At 38.7% G+C, this 13,556-nt stretch overlaps 1 protein-coding gene across 4 annotated transcripts in view; it reads left to right on the top strand.

The window, feature by feature from the left end:
• SMARCC1 (SWI/SNF related, matrix associated, actin dependent regulator of chromatin subfamily c member 1) overlaps nt 1–13,556 on the top strand; it is a 166,999-nt gene that overhangs the window by 71,299 nt on the left and 82,144 nt on the right. For all 4 annotated transcript variants that reach the window (XR_014823048.1, XM_084988231.1, XM_021068731.2 and 1 more), the window contains 5 exons: nt 1,939–2,060; nt 4,643–4,714; nt 7,117–7,230; nt 8,335–8,488; nt 9,329–9,442. Coding sequence is in view for 3 of the 4 variants with exons in the window: in XM_084988231.1 (XP_084844357.1) it covers nt 1,939–2,060; nt 4,643–4,714; nt 7,117–7,230; nt 8,335–8,488; nt 9,329–9,442 (576 nt within the window). In the remaining variant the exon portion in view is untranslated. The remainder of the gene's footprint in view (nt 1–1,938; nt 2,061–4,642; nt 4,715–7,116; nt 7,231–8,334; nt 8,489–9,328; nt 9,443–13,556) is intronic.

Genomic DNA, 13,556 nt, shown 5'->3' with positions numbered 1-13,556 from the left:
GTATTAACACGTTTGTTTCAATGTCATTTAAGTAACAGCCAGAGTTTTCTTGGTGCTTTCATACATTACAAATTTTTTTTTTTGATATTCATTGATCTTAAGGAGACTATTGTCTTAAGTTTTCAGCAGTAACTAGATCCTAACTTGAAGTAATATATCATAGGAAAATTTAGATTGAATTAAAGATAGAAATTAACCTATGGAACCATTATAAAAGAATATGGTTCAAAATTTGAAAAGTTTCCTTTTTTGGTTTTTCCTTGTACCTGTGGCATTTGAAAGTTCCTGGGCTAGGAATTGAAGCTGAGCCGCAGTTGAGACCTGTGCCTCAGGTGCAGCAGTGCTGGATCCTTTTAACCCATTGCACTGGGCCGGGGATTGAACCCCAAGCTCTGCAGTGGCCTGAGTTGCTGCAGTCAGATTCTCAACCTGCTGCTCCTTGGCCAGAACTCCATCCTGTAGTATTCTTGATAAAAATGTTTAATCTTGAGTTAATTCCAAAAAATCAGTGAGATAAACAGATTGTTAGATGTTCTACAAGATGACTGGTCTGGATTCTTCAATAACTTTGATGTCATAAATGAACTCCCTCCCCCCACAAAAAGGAGACAGGAATTAGAAGAGACTAAAGGATAAAATGTTGAATCCTTGATCAGGTTCTGGATTGAGAAAAATCTAAAGGACAGTTCTGGGACACTGGGATCCATTTGACTCTAAACTGTATATTAGATCATATTAAAAGTACGAATTTATTTAAAAACCTATTACCCACGAGGATGTGGGTTCAATCCCCGGCCTCCCTTAGTGGGTTAACAATCTGGCATTGCTGCAAGCTGCAGCATAGGTTGCAGATGTACCTCAAATCTGGCATTGCTGTGGCATACATAGGCTGGCAGCTGCAGCTTTGATTCCACCCCTGGCCTGGGAGCTTCCATTTATGTGGGTGTGGTCCTAAAAATATATAAAAAATAAAATAAAATAAAAATAGTTATTACTGAGAATTCCCGCTGTGGCTCAGCCAAAATGAACTCGACTAGTATCCATGAGGATTCAGATTCAGTCCCTTCCTGTGCTCCATTGGTTAAGGATCTGGCGTTGCCGTGAGCTGCTATGTAGTTTGAAAACACAACTTGGATATGGTGTTGCAGCAGCTGTGTGTAGCCTGGCAGTTTTACCTCCAATTTAACCCCTAGCCTAGGACCTTTAATATGTCACAGGTGCAGTCCTAAAAATAAATCAGTAAGTAAAAGTAATTATTACTGTTTATCGGTAGCATATAGAATGTTCCTGTCTTTTGACTTAAAGCAGTGATTTTTGAAATTATTATATTTTCAAAAAACAGGTTTTGAGATGGACTCATTAACAAAACCTCCATAAGTCTGATAAAAGTCAGACCTAATTTTGAGTAGTGAGAATTATTAAGAGTATATGCTCTGTAACTGGACTTTCTATAGTTTTATCCTGTTTAAATCTTACTAGTTCTAGTACATGCTGTTAAGTGTAAGGAATGACAGATAATGCACATTTAGCTGTTAGCAGATATTTAGGCTTTTGGATTGCGGAAAACCTACCATTATGTCTTATTAGTGTCATTGAGTTACCACCTTAAAAATAAATTGAGAACTAGTAATTTAGATTTGTAATCCTAGAAGTAGGTAAAAATAGACAAATAAATACTTGGCTGTTGTGGAAAAAGTTTGGGGCTTTCTAAGAGTTGATTACCTCATCTGTAAAAAAGAGGAATAAAGTCTGCTATCTCATCTGGACATATTGTAAAGGTACCTTAAAAACTGTGAAAGGCTGTTTTTACTTGAAATTTGTTTTTCTGGTCTTAGAAATTGGATCGGCTGGCTTCATTTTATGTGACTAGAAGTTTGAAAGCTATTCCATATCTCGATAGTAGTTCTCTTTCTCTGAACTTTGGCTTCTTTTCTGTAGGAAGATGAAGATCCTGGTAAAGGTGATCAGGGTCGATCAGTTGACGCTGGTGAAGATAATGTGACAGAGCAGACCAATCACATTATTATTCCCAGCTATGCATCATGGTTTGATTATAACTGGTGAGTAGTGGGGTCATTTATTTCTGTGAACGTGGTACTTAGGAGTGGGAAAATTTTCTTTGAAATTATATTGTACTATTCTGCCTGAGTTTACTTAAGTAATCACTGTTACACTAGATGAAGGTGGATGGAAAGTGATTTTAGTTTTGGATTGTGTTCTTTTAGTTGTTTTATTTAGGGATAGAAATTAAATGGTGGGGATTTTTTTGTTTGTTCTTTTATGGCTGCACATGTGGCATATGGAAGTTCTCGGGCTAGGGGTCGAATGGGAGCTGTAGCTGCTGGCCTACACCACAGCCATAGCAAAGTGGGATCCAAGCTATGTCTGCAACCTACACCACAGCTCACAGCAATGCCGGATCCTTAACCTGCTGAGTGAGGCCAGGGATTGAACCCACATCCTCATGGATACTAGTTGCCGCTGCACCACAATGGGAACTCTGATGTTAGTTTCTTTAAGGTACTTTCATTGGAAGTTTATATGCTTATTTCAGCTCTGCTGCTCCTACTCAAAATCTTGTGGTCCTGTTTGGATCTTTTGAGTGGTTATTACATTATCATTTTAAAGGGTAGATGTGATTTGAAATATGTATATGTATGTAAACATATCTCTTTAAAAAACAGTTTAAGGAAGTTTCCATTGTGGCTCAGTGGTAACAAATCTGACTAGTATCCATGAGGATGTGGGTTCGATCCCTGGCCTCATTCAGTGTGTTAAGGATCCAGTGTTGCTGTGAGCTGCGGTGTAGGTCACAGACATGGCTCTGATTCAGCATTGCTGTGGCTGTGGCATAGGCCAACAACTAAAGCTCCAATTTGACCTCTAGCCTCAGACCTTGTGTATGCTTCAGGTGCGGCCCTAAAAAGGAAAAAGAAAAAAAACAACAGTTTAAAAGAATAGAGTGGATGGTCCACTGAGTCGTACCTTGTTTTCCTCAAAAACCACAATATATGGCCTCTAACATTGAGACTTTTCAGCATACCTTTTAAAACCAACTCTGGGGGAGTTCCCTTCATGGCTCAGCGGTTAATGAGCCCAACTAGGGTTGGGTGAGTGCTAGACAAAAAGGTGCATTAATGTCAAGAGCCAGAGAAACTTATTTTGGTTAATTCCATTGTTTTTGGCTGGTCATTCATTTTACCATGTTATTACCATGCCAGCTACTGTGATTTTTGTCCACTGTTTTCCAAAGAACTCTTCCTGTCTCCTGATTTCATCATCTTAGTTATAAATTATGACAAGAACATAATACTATCTAAAGCCTTCAGTGTGTTGAGGAACTTTTTTTTTTTTTTTTTTTTAATTTTTTATTTTGTGGTTTTTAGGGCGCACCTGCGGCATATGGAAGTTCCCAGGCTAACGGTCAAATCTGAGCTACAGCTTCTGGCCTACACCGCAGCCACAAGAACTCGGGACCCAGGCAGCATCTGTGACTACACCACAGCTCACAGCAACACTGGATCCTTAACCCACTGAGCAAGGCCAGGGATCGAACCGGCAACCTCATGGTTCCTAGTTGGATTTGTTAACCACTGCTCCACGACGGGAACTTTTTGAGTTTGGTTATGATAATAGAAAAACTGAAGTAATGGAGTTCCCATGTGGGTTAAGGATCTGGTGTTGCCACTGCAGCAGCTTGGGTTGTTGCTGTGGCATGGGTTTGATCTCTGACCCAGAAACTTCCACATGCTGCAGGCATGGGCAAAAGAAAAAAATGAAAGAAAAGCTGTAGTAAGTATTGGGGGTAAGAAAGGGGACGCTTCTTTAACTTTATATACTGTATATAATTTTATATTTAAGTTTTTTTTATAATTGCCTACATTTATTAAGGATTTAGAATTGAAATATATAGATATATGAGTATGAATTCAAATGGAAATTATATCTTTTGAAACCATTACACCAAGTTCTGTCGTAGTGCAGCAGAAACAATCCAACTAGGATTCATGAGGTTGTGGGTTTGATCCCTGGCCTCGCTCAGTGAGTTAAGGATCTCGCGTTGCCATGAGCTGTGGTGTAAGTCATAGACGCTGCATGGATCTGGCGTGGCTGTGGCTGTGGTGTAGGCTGGCAGCTGTAGCTCCGATTTGACCCCTAGCCTGGGAACCTCCGTATGTTGTGGGTGCAGCCCTGAAAAGCAAAAATAAACACATAAAAAATAAAACCATTACACATTTTTTTATTATAGTATAACTGATTTAAAATGTTGTGCCAGTTTTTGCTGTACAGCAATGTGACCCATTCATACATACATATAAATTATTTTTTTCATATTATCTTCTATCATGGTCTATCCCAAGAGATTGGATATAGTTACCTATGCTATACACCGAGACCTCATTGCTTAACCATTTGAAATGTAATAGTTTGTGTCTACTAACTCCAAACTCCCTGTCCATCACACTCTCTCCACCCATGTTACAAATATTTTTAAACTTTTTTATTACAAGCTGTTATACATAGGAACTTGTGCAACGGAGTTAAATTTTACAGGTAGTTGGTTTTATCGTAAAGTAAGTTAAACAATCTTTGCTCAAATTTTATTTTTCCATGCAACTACCAATTCTCTCTTTTTCTTTAGTATTCATGTGATTGAAAGGCGTGCTCTTCCTGAGTTTTTCAATGGAAAAAACAAATCCAAGACTCCAGAGATGTGAGTGAAATGTAAAGATATATTCCTGATACTTGTACATATTTTAGTGAGAACAGTATTTAGAGAAACTTAATATTTGGATATATTTGGCAGGGGGTTCTTAAAGCACACTTCTGAGTTAATCTTTGTTGATGTGTAAAAATTTGCAAATATCTTACTCTGTTCTGAACACTGTTTACATCTCGGCCACAAACCACTCTGTGCTTCAGAGGAAATTTTTGTTTCAAAATTTCTCTTCCTCAGTCTTGAGCTACATACCCATCAGCTCTTGGAGCTAAAGGTTGAATTCGGTAATAGGTCATAACTAAAATGAGTTCAGATTTCACCCTAAGAGTTTCTCTGTAACTCAGCTTGTGGATACATTACATTATTGATTATATATATGTATGTATAATCTAGGAGAGAATGGAATCTATATCTTATTTTTCTGATGAATGACTTGTAATTAAAAGAATGCCAAATATAATATTATAGCTGCCTATGAATTGATCTTAATTACATAAGCATTGTTGTGCTTCTGCATTGGAAATAGAAAAACCTATTGGAAGGAAGAAGTTTATCTGGAAGTATTTTGCCTTTGCCTGGTGATCCTTAGTATTAACATATGTGATTGGACAAATATATCTTCTTGTTTAACTTGTTTGGAGATGGAGTTCCCATTGTGGATCAGCAGCTTATGAACTTGATTAGTATCTGTGAGGATGTGGGTTCAATACCTGGCCTTGCTTAGTGGGTTAAGGATCTGGCGTTGCTGTGACCCTGTGTGTGGGTCACAAATGTGTTTCACATCCTGCATTGCTGTGGCTGTGGCATAGGTCTGCAGCTGCAGCTCTGATTTGACCCCTAGCCTGGAACTAAAGCAAAAAATAAGAAATCACATATATAAATAAGTAGTTTGGAGAAGGATAATTTTCTATATAAAGCATATGGTATAATACAGAATATAAATGATAAATATTTTCTGGTTGTAAATTATCCATGATAGAGTTTCTAAGTTTGGGTATCAAAGCAAATTTCAGTCTTTTTATATCAAAGCTGTAAAGAGTATTTTAAAACCAGAATCAAAGATTGACACAGTGTACTCAGTTTCCTTTGTAGTTTTTTCACCTATTTAAACATGGTATGTTCTTTTAGCTGTTTTGCCTAGTGCCCACAATTTGCATATTGCCAGTATTTATAAATACTTATGATTTTTAGCAGCCTTCTATTTAAAAGCCTAATTTAGCATTTTAACCCATTTAAACTTGTAAATTCACCTTTCAGTCATTGTTTATCCACCTGCTTATACAGAACCCTTTTGAGCAATAGCTTTTCTACTTTGACGTAGCCAGCTTCAAACTGCCAGTCTCTTGTTTTACTTTTTTGGCAAGAAATTTTGCAAAGTCTGTTTTCTTAACATACTTGTTCTAAGTATTTTGTTGAAGAAATGTTTGGGTGCATGGTGGAATCTGCTATGACTCAGAATTTCAGTTTTTCTCTCTCTCTTTTTTTTTTTTTTTTTGCCAGAGCCATGGTATATGGAAGTTCCTAGGCCAGGGACTAAATCTAACCTGCAGCTGTGGCCTATGCCAGAGGTGTGGCAACGCTGGATCTTTAACTTGCTCTGTCAGGCCAGTAATCAAACCTGCATCTTGGGTGCTGCAGAGATACCACCCATTTCATTATGCCACAGTGAAAACTCCTCTCCTTTTTTAGTGTCTTGTTTTACCTTGGAGTTTGGCTTCATAGGTTATGCTTCTTGCCTAGCTGAGATCTCTGAAAAACTGCCAGCCAGAATGAATGTAGCCATTGTCAGAGCCACATGCATGTGGGGCTCTATGAAGAGTATAGAAATTAGACATAGCATATATTAAGAGCATGGGTTCCACAGCCACCACACTGTGCTGAATTCTGGCTCCACCACTCACCAGCCTGTGGTTCTAGGACAAATTCTTAAATCCTCATCTATAAATGGAATAATAGGTTCGACCTTATGGAGAGATTGTGATGATTAAATGAGTTACTACATGGAAAGTGCTTCAACCACTGTCTGGCATGCTAGATACATAGTAGTATAATTAGGAAGTTAGCCTGAGTAACCATGTGTTATTTGCAAATTCTGTGGCAACTAAGGATGTTTTAGTTCACCTCTGAAAAGTTTGTTACTTCACATTAACTTCATTAGATTATTTTATTTGTTGTCATTATGCATTAGTAGAGAGTTGTTTTGCGTATTAGGGATTCTTACCCTGAGTTACACTAATAACTGTAAATACTCATTACATAATATCACTATTGTTTGCTGGACTGTTGTCTGAACTTTTTGTTATGTTTTGTTGTGAGAAATGTGAAAAATTTTTGTCCTCTGTGTTGTTTCTGAAAGGGGCGGTGTTCACCTTAGGAATTTTACCATTACCTTTTAGATACTTGGCATATAGAAATTTTATGATCGACACATATCGCCTAAATCCCCAAGAATATTTAACTAGCACTGCCTGTCGGAGGAACTTGACTGGAGATGTGTGTGCTGTGATGAGGTAAGAAATGTCTTCACTTTCTCAGATATTTCACTGCAAGGAGTTACTGAGACATTGCTAATGTTAGGTGGATTAAACTGGATGTTTTCTTGGTTAATAAAATACCTAAAATGTCTTACTTTTTAAAGATTTTGCATTGTACATCTTGTATTATATGGTCAAATCATAAACTGACCATAGACGAAGGGTGGGTTGGCATGAGGATTTAGGGTAACATCTGTGCCCTAAATCAGCTAAAGAGTAAAACCAAAATGCAGGTCTCCTCAAGTTATTTGGATTATGTATGAGTTCTTTTTTGTTTTTGTTTTTGTTTTTTAGGGCTGCACCCACAGCATATGGAGGTTCCCAGGCTAGGGGTCGAATCAGAGCTACAGCTGCCGGCCTACACCACAGCCGCAGCAACACAGGATCTGAGCTGTGTCCTCGACCTACACCACAGCTCATGGCAATGGCAGATCCTTAACCCACTGAGCAAGGCCAGGGATCGAACCCACAACCTAATGACTCCTAGTTGTATTGGTTTCCGCTGCGCCACAATGGGATCTCCTGTGAGTTGTTTTTTTGTTTGTTTGTTTTTAGGGCCATACCCAGGGCATATGTTAAGTTCCTAGGCTAGAGGTCGCCTTGACCTGCAGCTGTTGGCCTACACCACAGTCAGAGCAATGCCGGATCTGAGCCAGGTCTGTGGTGTACACTGTAGTTCATGGCAACGCCAGATTGTTACCCCACTGAGGAAGGCCAGGGATTGAACCTGCATCCTCATGGATACTAGTTGGGTTTGTAACCTGCTGAGCCACTATGGGAACTCCTTATGTATGAGTTCTTTCACCATGGACCAGCGTCAGCATTTGTTCTCTCATCTCTATGATTGGAATGGTTAGGCTTTATGTAGTAGGTTTGGGGGTGCTATATTATCAACATTATTTTGAGTTAGTAAAAATTGTCCCTCAAACCAAAATTGTCAGTTAGTTTGTGATAGTTCATAGCCTGCAGAGAAAGTGTTTACTTGTTTTTTGTTTTTGTTTTTTAATGAGATGTGATGATGGTTATGAAGATGTTAAGTTACATTCTCTAGATTTTAACTGTCAGAGCTTTATCCTTCAGAGTTCATGCCTTTTTAGAGCAGTGGGGGCTTGTTAATTACCAAGTGGATCCAGAAAGTCGACCGATGGCAATGGGACCTCCTCCAACCCCTCATTTCAATGTCTTAGCTGACACTCCCTCTGGGCTGGTGCCTCTACATCTTCGATCACCTCAGGTAAATTAGTACTGCCTTTTCTTCAGGAAGGGATGGTAACAGATAACCACTTCCAGCATTTATATTCAGGAATTCTTATTACAGTCACATACTAGTCCTATTACCTTATAGGTTATGTTTGTTTTTAATCTTTTGTAAATGTTCGCGTCTTTAAGAAGGTTTAGTGTATAAGATAACTGTCTCCCATTAATCCCAAGACTGGTTTTCCTGTCAGTTATAGATTACTTTCATACTCAGGACTCCTTCATCACTTCTACCGTCTAAGATAGTAATAAAGAGGCACACTGTTTCAATTTGTTAAATTGTTTGAAATTTCTTCCCCTTCCTAAAATCTGGAAGGTGAACATTCTTGAAAAGATTATGTCAATCAGATTATATATACCATTCAATTGGAATAACACTAATCTAAGGTTTAAATTGCCTTCTACTGTAAAAAAATTTTTTTAAAATTATTGTCAATGTTCTGTATGTTTTAAAAGAGGCAAGAAAATGTTTCTTTTTAAAAACTTATTTAAAAATATTTTTTATTTTATGGCTGCACCCATAGCACATGGTAGTTTCCAGGCCAGGGATTGAATCTGAGCCATGGCTATGATCTGTGCTGCAGCTTGTGGCATACAGTTGGATTCTTAACCCACGGTGCCTTGGCTGGAACTCCTGGAAAATGTTTCTTATATGTTGAAATTTTGTTAAAAGTATAGTATGAGGTGTAGGTATTTATTTTTACTAAAATCTCTACCAGGGGTAGTTTAAGTGCCGGTATTCAACAGTCTTAAAAACTTCTATCCCTTTGACTTTGCAGAGATTATTACAATCATCTATCATTTGTTTGACTCACAGGTTCCTGCTGCTCAGCAGATGTTAAATTTTCCTGAGAAGAACAAGGAAAAACCAATTGATTTGCAGAACTTTGGTCTTCGTACTGACATTTATTCCAAGAAAACATTAGCAAAGGTAAGGTTTTTTTTTTTTTTTCCCTAGGGCCACATGGTGTACAATGTAGCTTGTCCATTTTGTCTATCTTCCTTCTAAGAGGCATCATCTTCCATAAGAAACTTGATTTACTTTTTTAATATAAGTGGTGAGCTTGCTACTTAAATCTGATGACATTTTATAAAGTAGTCACTTATTTTTACCTTTTTTTCTATATGGTTAGAAGATAGGTATTTAAAAATAACTTTGACTTATGTGTTAAAGAAAATTGAGGGAAATTGGAGAAATTCAACAGAGAATTAGAACATGTAAAAAGAATCAAAGTGTTCTCTTATGGTGTAGTGGGTTAAGGGACCGGCCTTGTTACTGCCACGACTTTGTTTCTTGTCGTGGTTCAGATTCCATCCCTGGCCTGAGAGCTTCTACATGCCGCAGGGTCAACAAGAAAAAATAGAATTAAATACCTAGTGAATAATTGAAAATATACCTGAAATTACCTCATTGGATGGATTGAACAGCAGGCTGGACATAGCAAAAGATAGGATTAGTGAACTTAGGTTAGTAAATAAATGAAACTGAAACACCAACACGAAAACACAGTTGGTTGAAGTTGAAGGGCATGAGTTTCCATTGTGGCTCAGAGGAAACGAATCTGACCAGTATCCATGAGGATGCAGGTTCGATCCCTGGCCTCACTCAGTGGGTTAAGGATCTAGCATTGCCAGGAGCTGTGGTGTAGGTCACAGATGTGGCTCAGATCTGACATTGCTGTGGCTGTGCTATAGGCCAGCAGCTGTAGCTCTGATTCGATCCCTAGCCTGGGAACCTCCATATGCCGTGGGTTCGGCCAAAAAGAAAACAAAGAGAAAAGAAAAGAATTGCAGTTACAGGAGTTCCCATCGTGGCTTAGGGGTTAATGAACCTAACTAATATCCATGAGAATGCAGGTTCAGTCCCAGGCCTTGCTCAGCGGGTTAAGGATCCAGCATCACCATGAACTGTGGTGTAGGTTGCAGATGTGGCTCGGATCTGGCGTTGCTATGGCTGTTGTGTAGGCCGGCAGCTACAGCTCTGATTCACCCCGTAGCCTGGGAACCTCCGTGTGCTGTGAGTGCGGCCCTTAAGAAAAAGAAAATAAGTAGGTAAATAAGTAAGTAAATAAATAAATAAATAAAAGGAGCCAAGGAGACTTGGGGTGTACAAGGACATACTCAGTTCAAAGGCACAGTGATAAAACTGATGCCTGACTTTTCAGTAGAAATGATAGAGGCCAGAGGACAAGGTAATAACAATTTTAAATACTAAAAGAAAATCTGAAAATTACCCTGAAATTCTATAACCCAGAGAAACATCTTTCAGAATTTAAAGTGGAATAAAGACCTTCACAGATAGTCAAAGGGTGGACCAGTTATCACTAGTTCATAGCATAGGAAAACTAAAGGAAGTTCTTCAAGGTAAAGGGTAATGATTCCAAATGGAGAAGCACATGATGCTTGGGAAGAAGTAAAAAGCATGGAAAATATAAATATATGGTTATACATAAAGGAATATGGAATGTTTAAATAGTGGCCATTTATGGGGGGGTTATAACAGAAATGACAAAAAGAGAAGAAAGGCAGAAGAAAATTAAATTGAGTTAAACTATTGTAAAGTTCTGACTTATTGAGAAATGTGGTAAAATTACCCTAAAATAAAGATAGAGTAAACTATAACAATTTGACGTATTTTGGGAAGGGATTGGATTTAAATGGAAGAATAAAGAGTTCCGGAAGAGGTCAGCATGTGGGTCAATTAAAAAGACATTTCCCCCTTATTTAAATTTTTTTGAGGAGTTCCCGTCGTGGCGCAGTGGTTAACGAATCCGACTAGGAACCATGAGGTTGCGGGTTTGATCCCTGGCCTTGCTCAGTGGGTTAACGATCCGGCGTTGCCGTGAGCTGTGGTGTAGGTTGCAGACGCGGCTCGGATCCTGTGCTGCTGTGGCTCTGGCGCAGGCTGGCAGCTACAGCTCCGATTAGACCGCTAGCCTGGGAAACTCCATATGCCGCGGGAGCGGCCCAAAGAAATAGCAAAAAGACAAAAAAAAAAAAAAAAATTTTTTTTGAAATGGGAATAGACTTTTTTTTTAATTTATTTTTTATTACTCAAATGAATTTATCACATTTGTAGTTGTATAACGATCATAACAATCTGATTTCACAGGATTTCCTTCCCACAACCCAGGCACATCCCCCCACCCCCCAAACTGTCTCCTCTGGAGACCATAAGTTTTTCAATGTCTGTGAGTCGGCATCTGTTCTGCAAAGAAGTTCAGTCTGTCCTTTTTTCAGATTCCATATGTCAGTGAAAGCATTTGATGTCGGTGTTTCATTGTGTGTCTGACTTCACTTAGCATGATAGTTTCTAGGTCCATCCATGTTGCAAAAAATGCCGGTATTTCGTTCTTTTTAATGGCTGAGTAATATTCCATTGTGTATATGTACCACATCTTCTTGCTCCATTCCTCTGTCAATGGACATTTAGGTGGTTTCCATGTTTTGGCTATTGTAAATAGTGCTGCAATGAACATCGGAGTACATGTGTCTTTGCGAGTCGTGGTTTTCTCTGGGTAGATGTCCAGGAGTGGGATTGCTGGTGATCAAATTGTACTTCTATGTTTAGTTTTCTGAGGAATCTCCATACTGTTTTCCACAGTGGTTGCACCAATTTACAATCCCACCAACAGTGTACTAGTGTTCCTTTTCTCCGCATCCTCTCCAGCACTTACTGTTTGTAGACTTTTTTTTTTTTTTTGTCTTTTTGCTATTTCTTGGGCCGCTCCTGCGGCATATGGAGATTCCCAGGCTAGGGGTCCAATCGGAGCTGCAGCCACCGGCCTACACCAGAGCCACAGCAACGCTGGATCCGAGCCGCGTCTGCAACCTACACCACAGCTCACGGCAATGCCGGATCGTTAACCCACTGAGCAAGGGCAGGGACCGAACCCGCAACCTCATGGTTCCTAGTCGGATTCGTTAACCACTGCGCCACGACAGGAACTCCAGTTTGTAGACTTTTTGATGATGGCCATTCTGGCTGGTGCAAGGTGGTACCTCAGAGTGGTTTTGATTTGCATCTCTCAAATAATGAGTGATGTTGAACATCTTTTCATGTGTTTTTTGGCCATCCGTATGTCTTCTTTGGAGAACTGTCTGTTTAGATCTTCTGCCCATTTTTGGATGGGGTTGTTTGTTTTTTTGGTATGGAGCTGCAGAAGGTGTTTATAAATTTTGGAGATTAATCCCTTGTCAGTCGGGAATAGACTGTTTAAACCAAAAATCTTAACAATATATATTTAGGATTCACAGCATATTGATGTTAAAGTCCAAATATTGCTCAAAGGCAGGAAAAGGAAATAAAAACATACTGTATTAAAGTTCTTACACTGTATGTGATGTGCTAAAATATTATTTAAAGGTACCCTGTGGTAATTTAGAGAGAGATATTGAAAATCTTAGGGTAATTCTTTAAAGACACATAAGTAATAAACAAATAATGGACATAAAAACAATAATAGTCCATAAAATGTTATTCCACAAGAGAGAAGAAAACAAGGAACAGATGGGAAGAGCAAAAGAAAATATCAAGGTGGCAACTGTACATCTGACCATAGGGATAGAATATTGAATTTAATATTAATGATTTTAATATTCCATTTAAGCAACAGAAATTGGTGAAATGGATAAAAAAAATCAAGGACAAACATATGTTGTCTATAAGAAATGCACTTTATTTATTTATTTATTAATTTTTTGGTCATTTTAGGGCCTCCTTTGTGGCATATGGAGGTTCCCAGGCTAGGAGTCGAATTGGTGTTGCAGCTGCTGGCCTTTGCCACAGCCACAGCAACTCAGGATCCAAGCTGAGTCTGCGACCTACACCACAGCTCACGGCAACTCCAGACCCTTAACCTACTAAGTGGGCCCAGAGATCAAACCCGCATCCTCATTGATATAGTCGGATTTGTTAACTTCTTAGCAATGATAGAACTCCCAAGAAATGCACTTTAAATGTAAAGACATAGACTAAAAGAAAGTGATTTAAAGTATAATTGGTTTACAATGTTGTGTCAGTTTCTGCTGTATAGCAGAGTGAC

The sequence above is a fragment of the Sus scrofa genome, chromosome 13 (genome assembly GCF_054392235.1).
Source record: "Sus scrofa isolate SSC_HxYL_T2T_F1_AM1 chromosome 13, Sscrofa_HxYL_maternal_Yorkshire_Landrace_v2.0, whole genome shotgun sequence".
Lineage (NCBI taxonomy): Eukaryota > Metazoa > Chordata > Mammalia > Artiodactyla > Suidae > Sus > Sus scrofa.
This window is presented reverse-complemented; position numbering and strand designations above follow the sequence as displayed.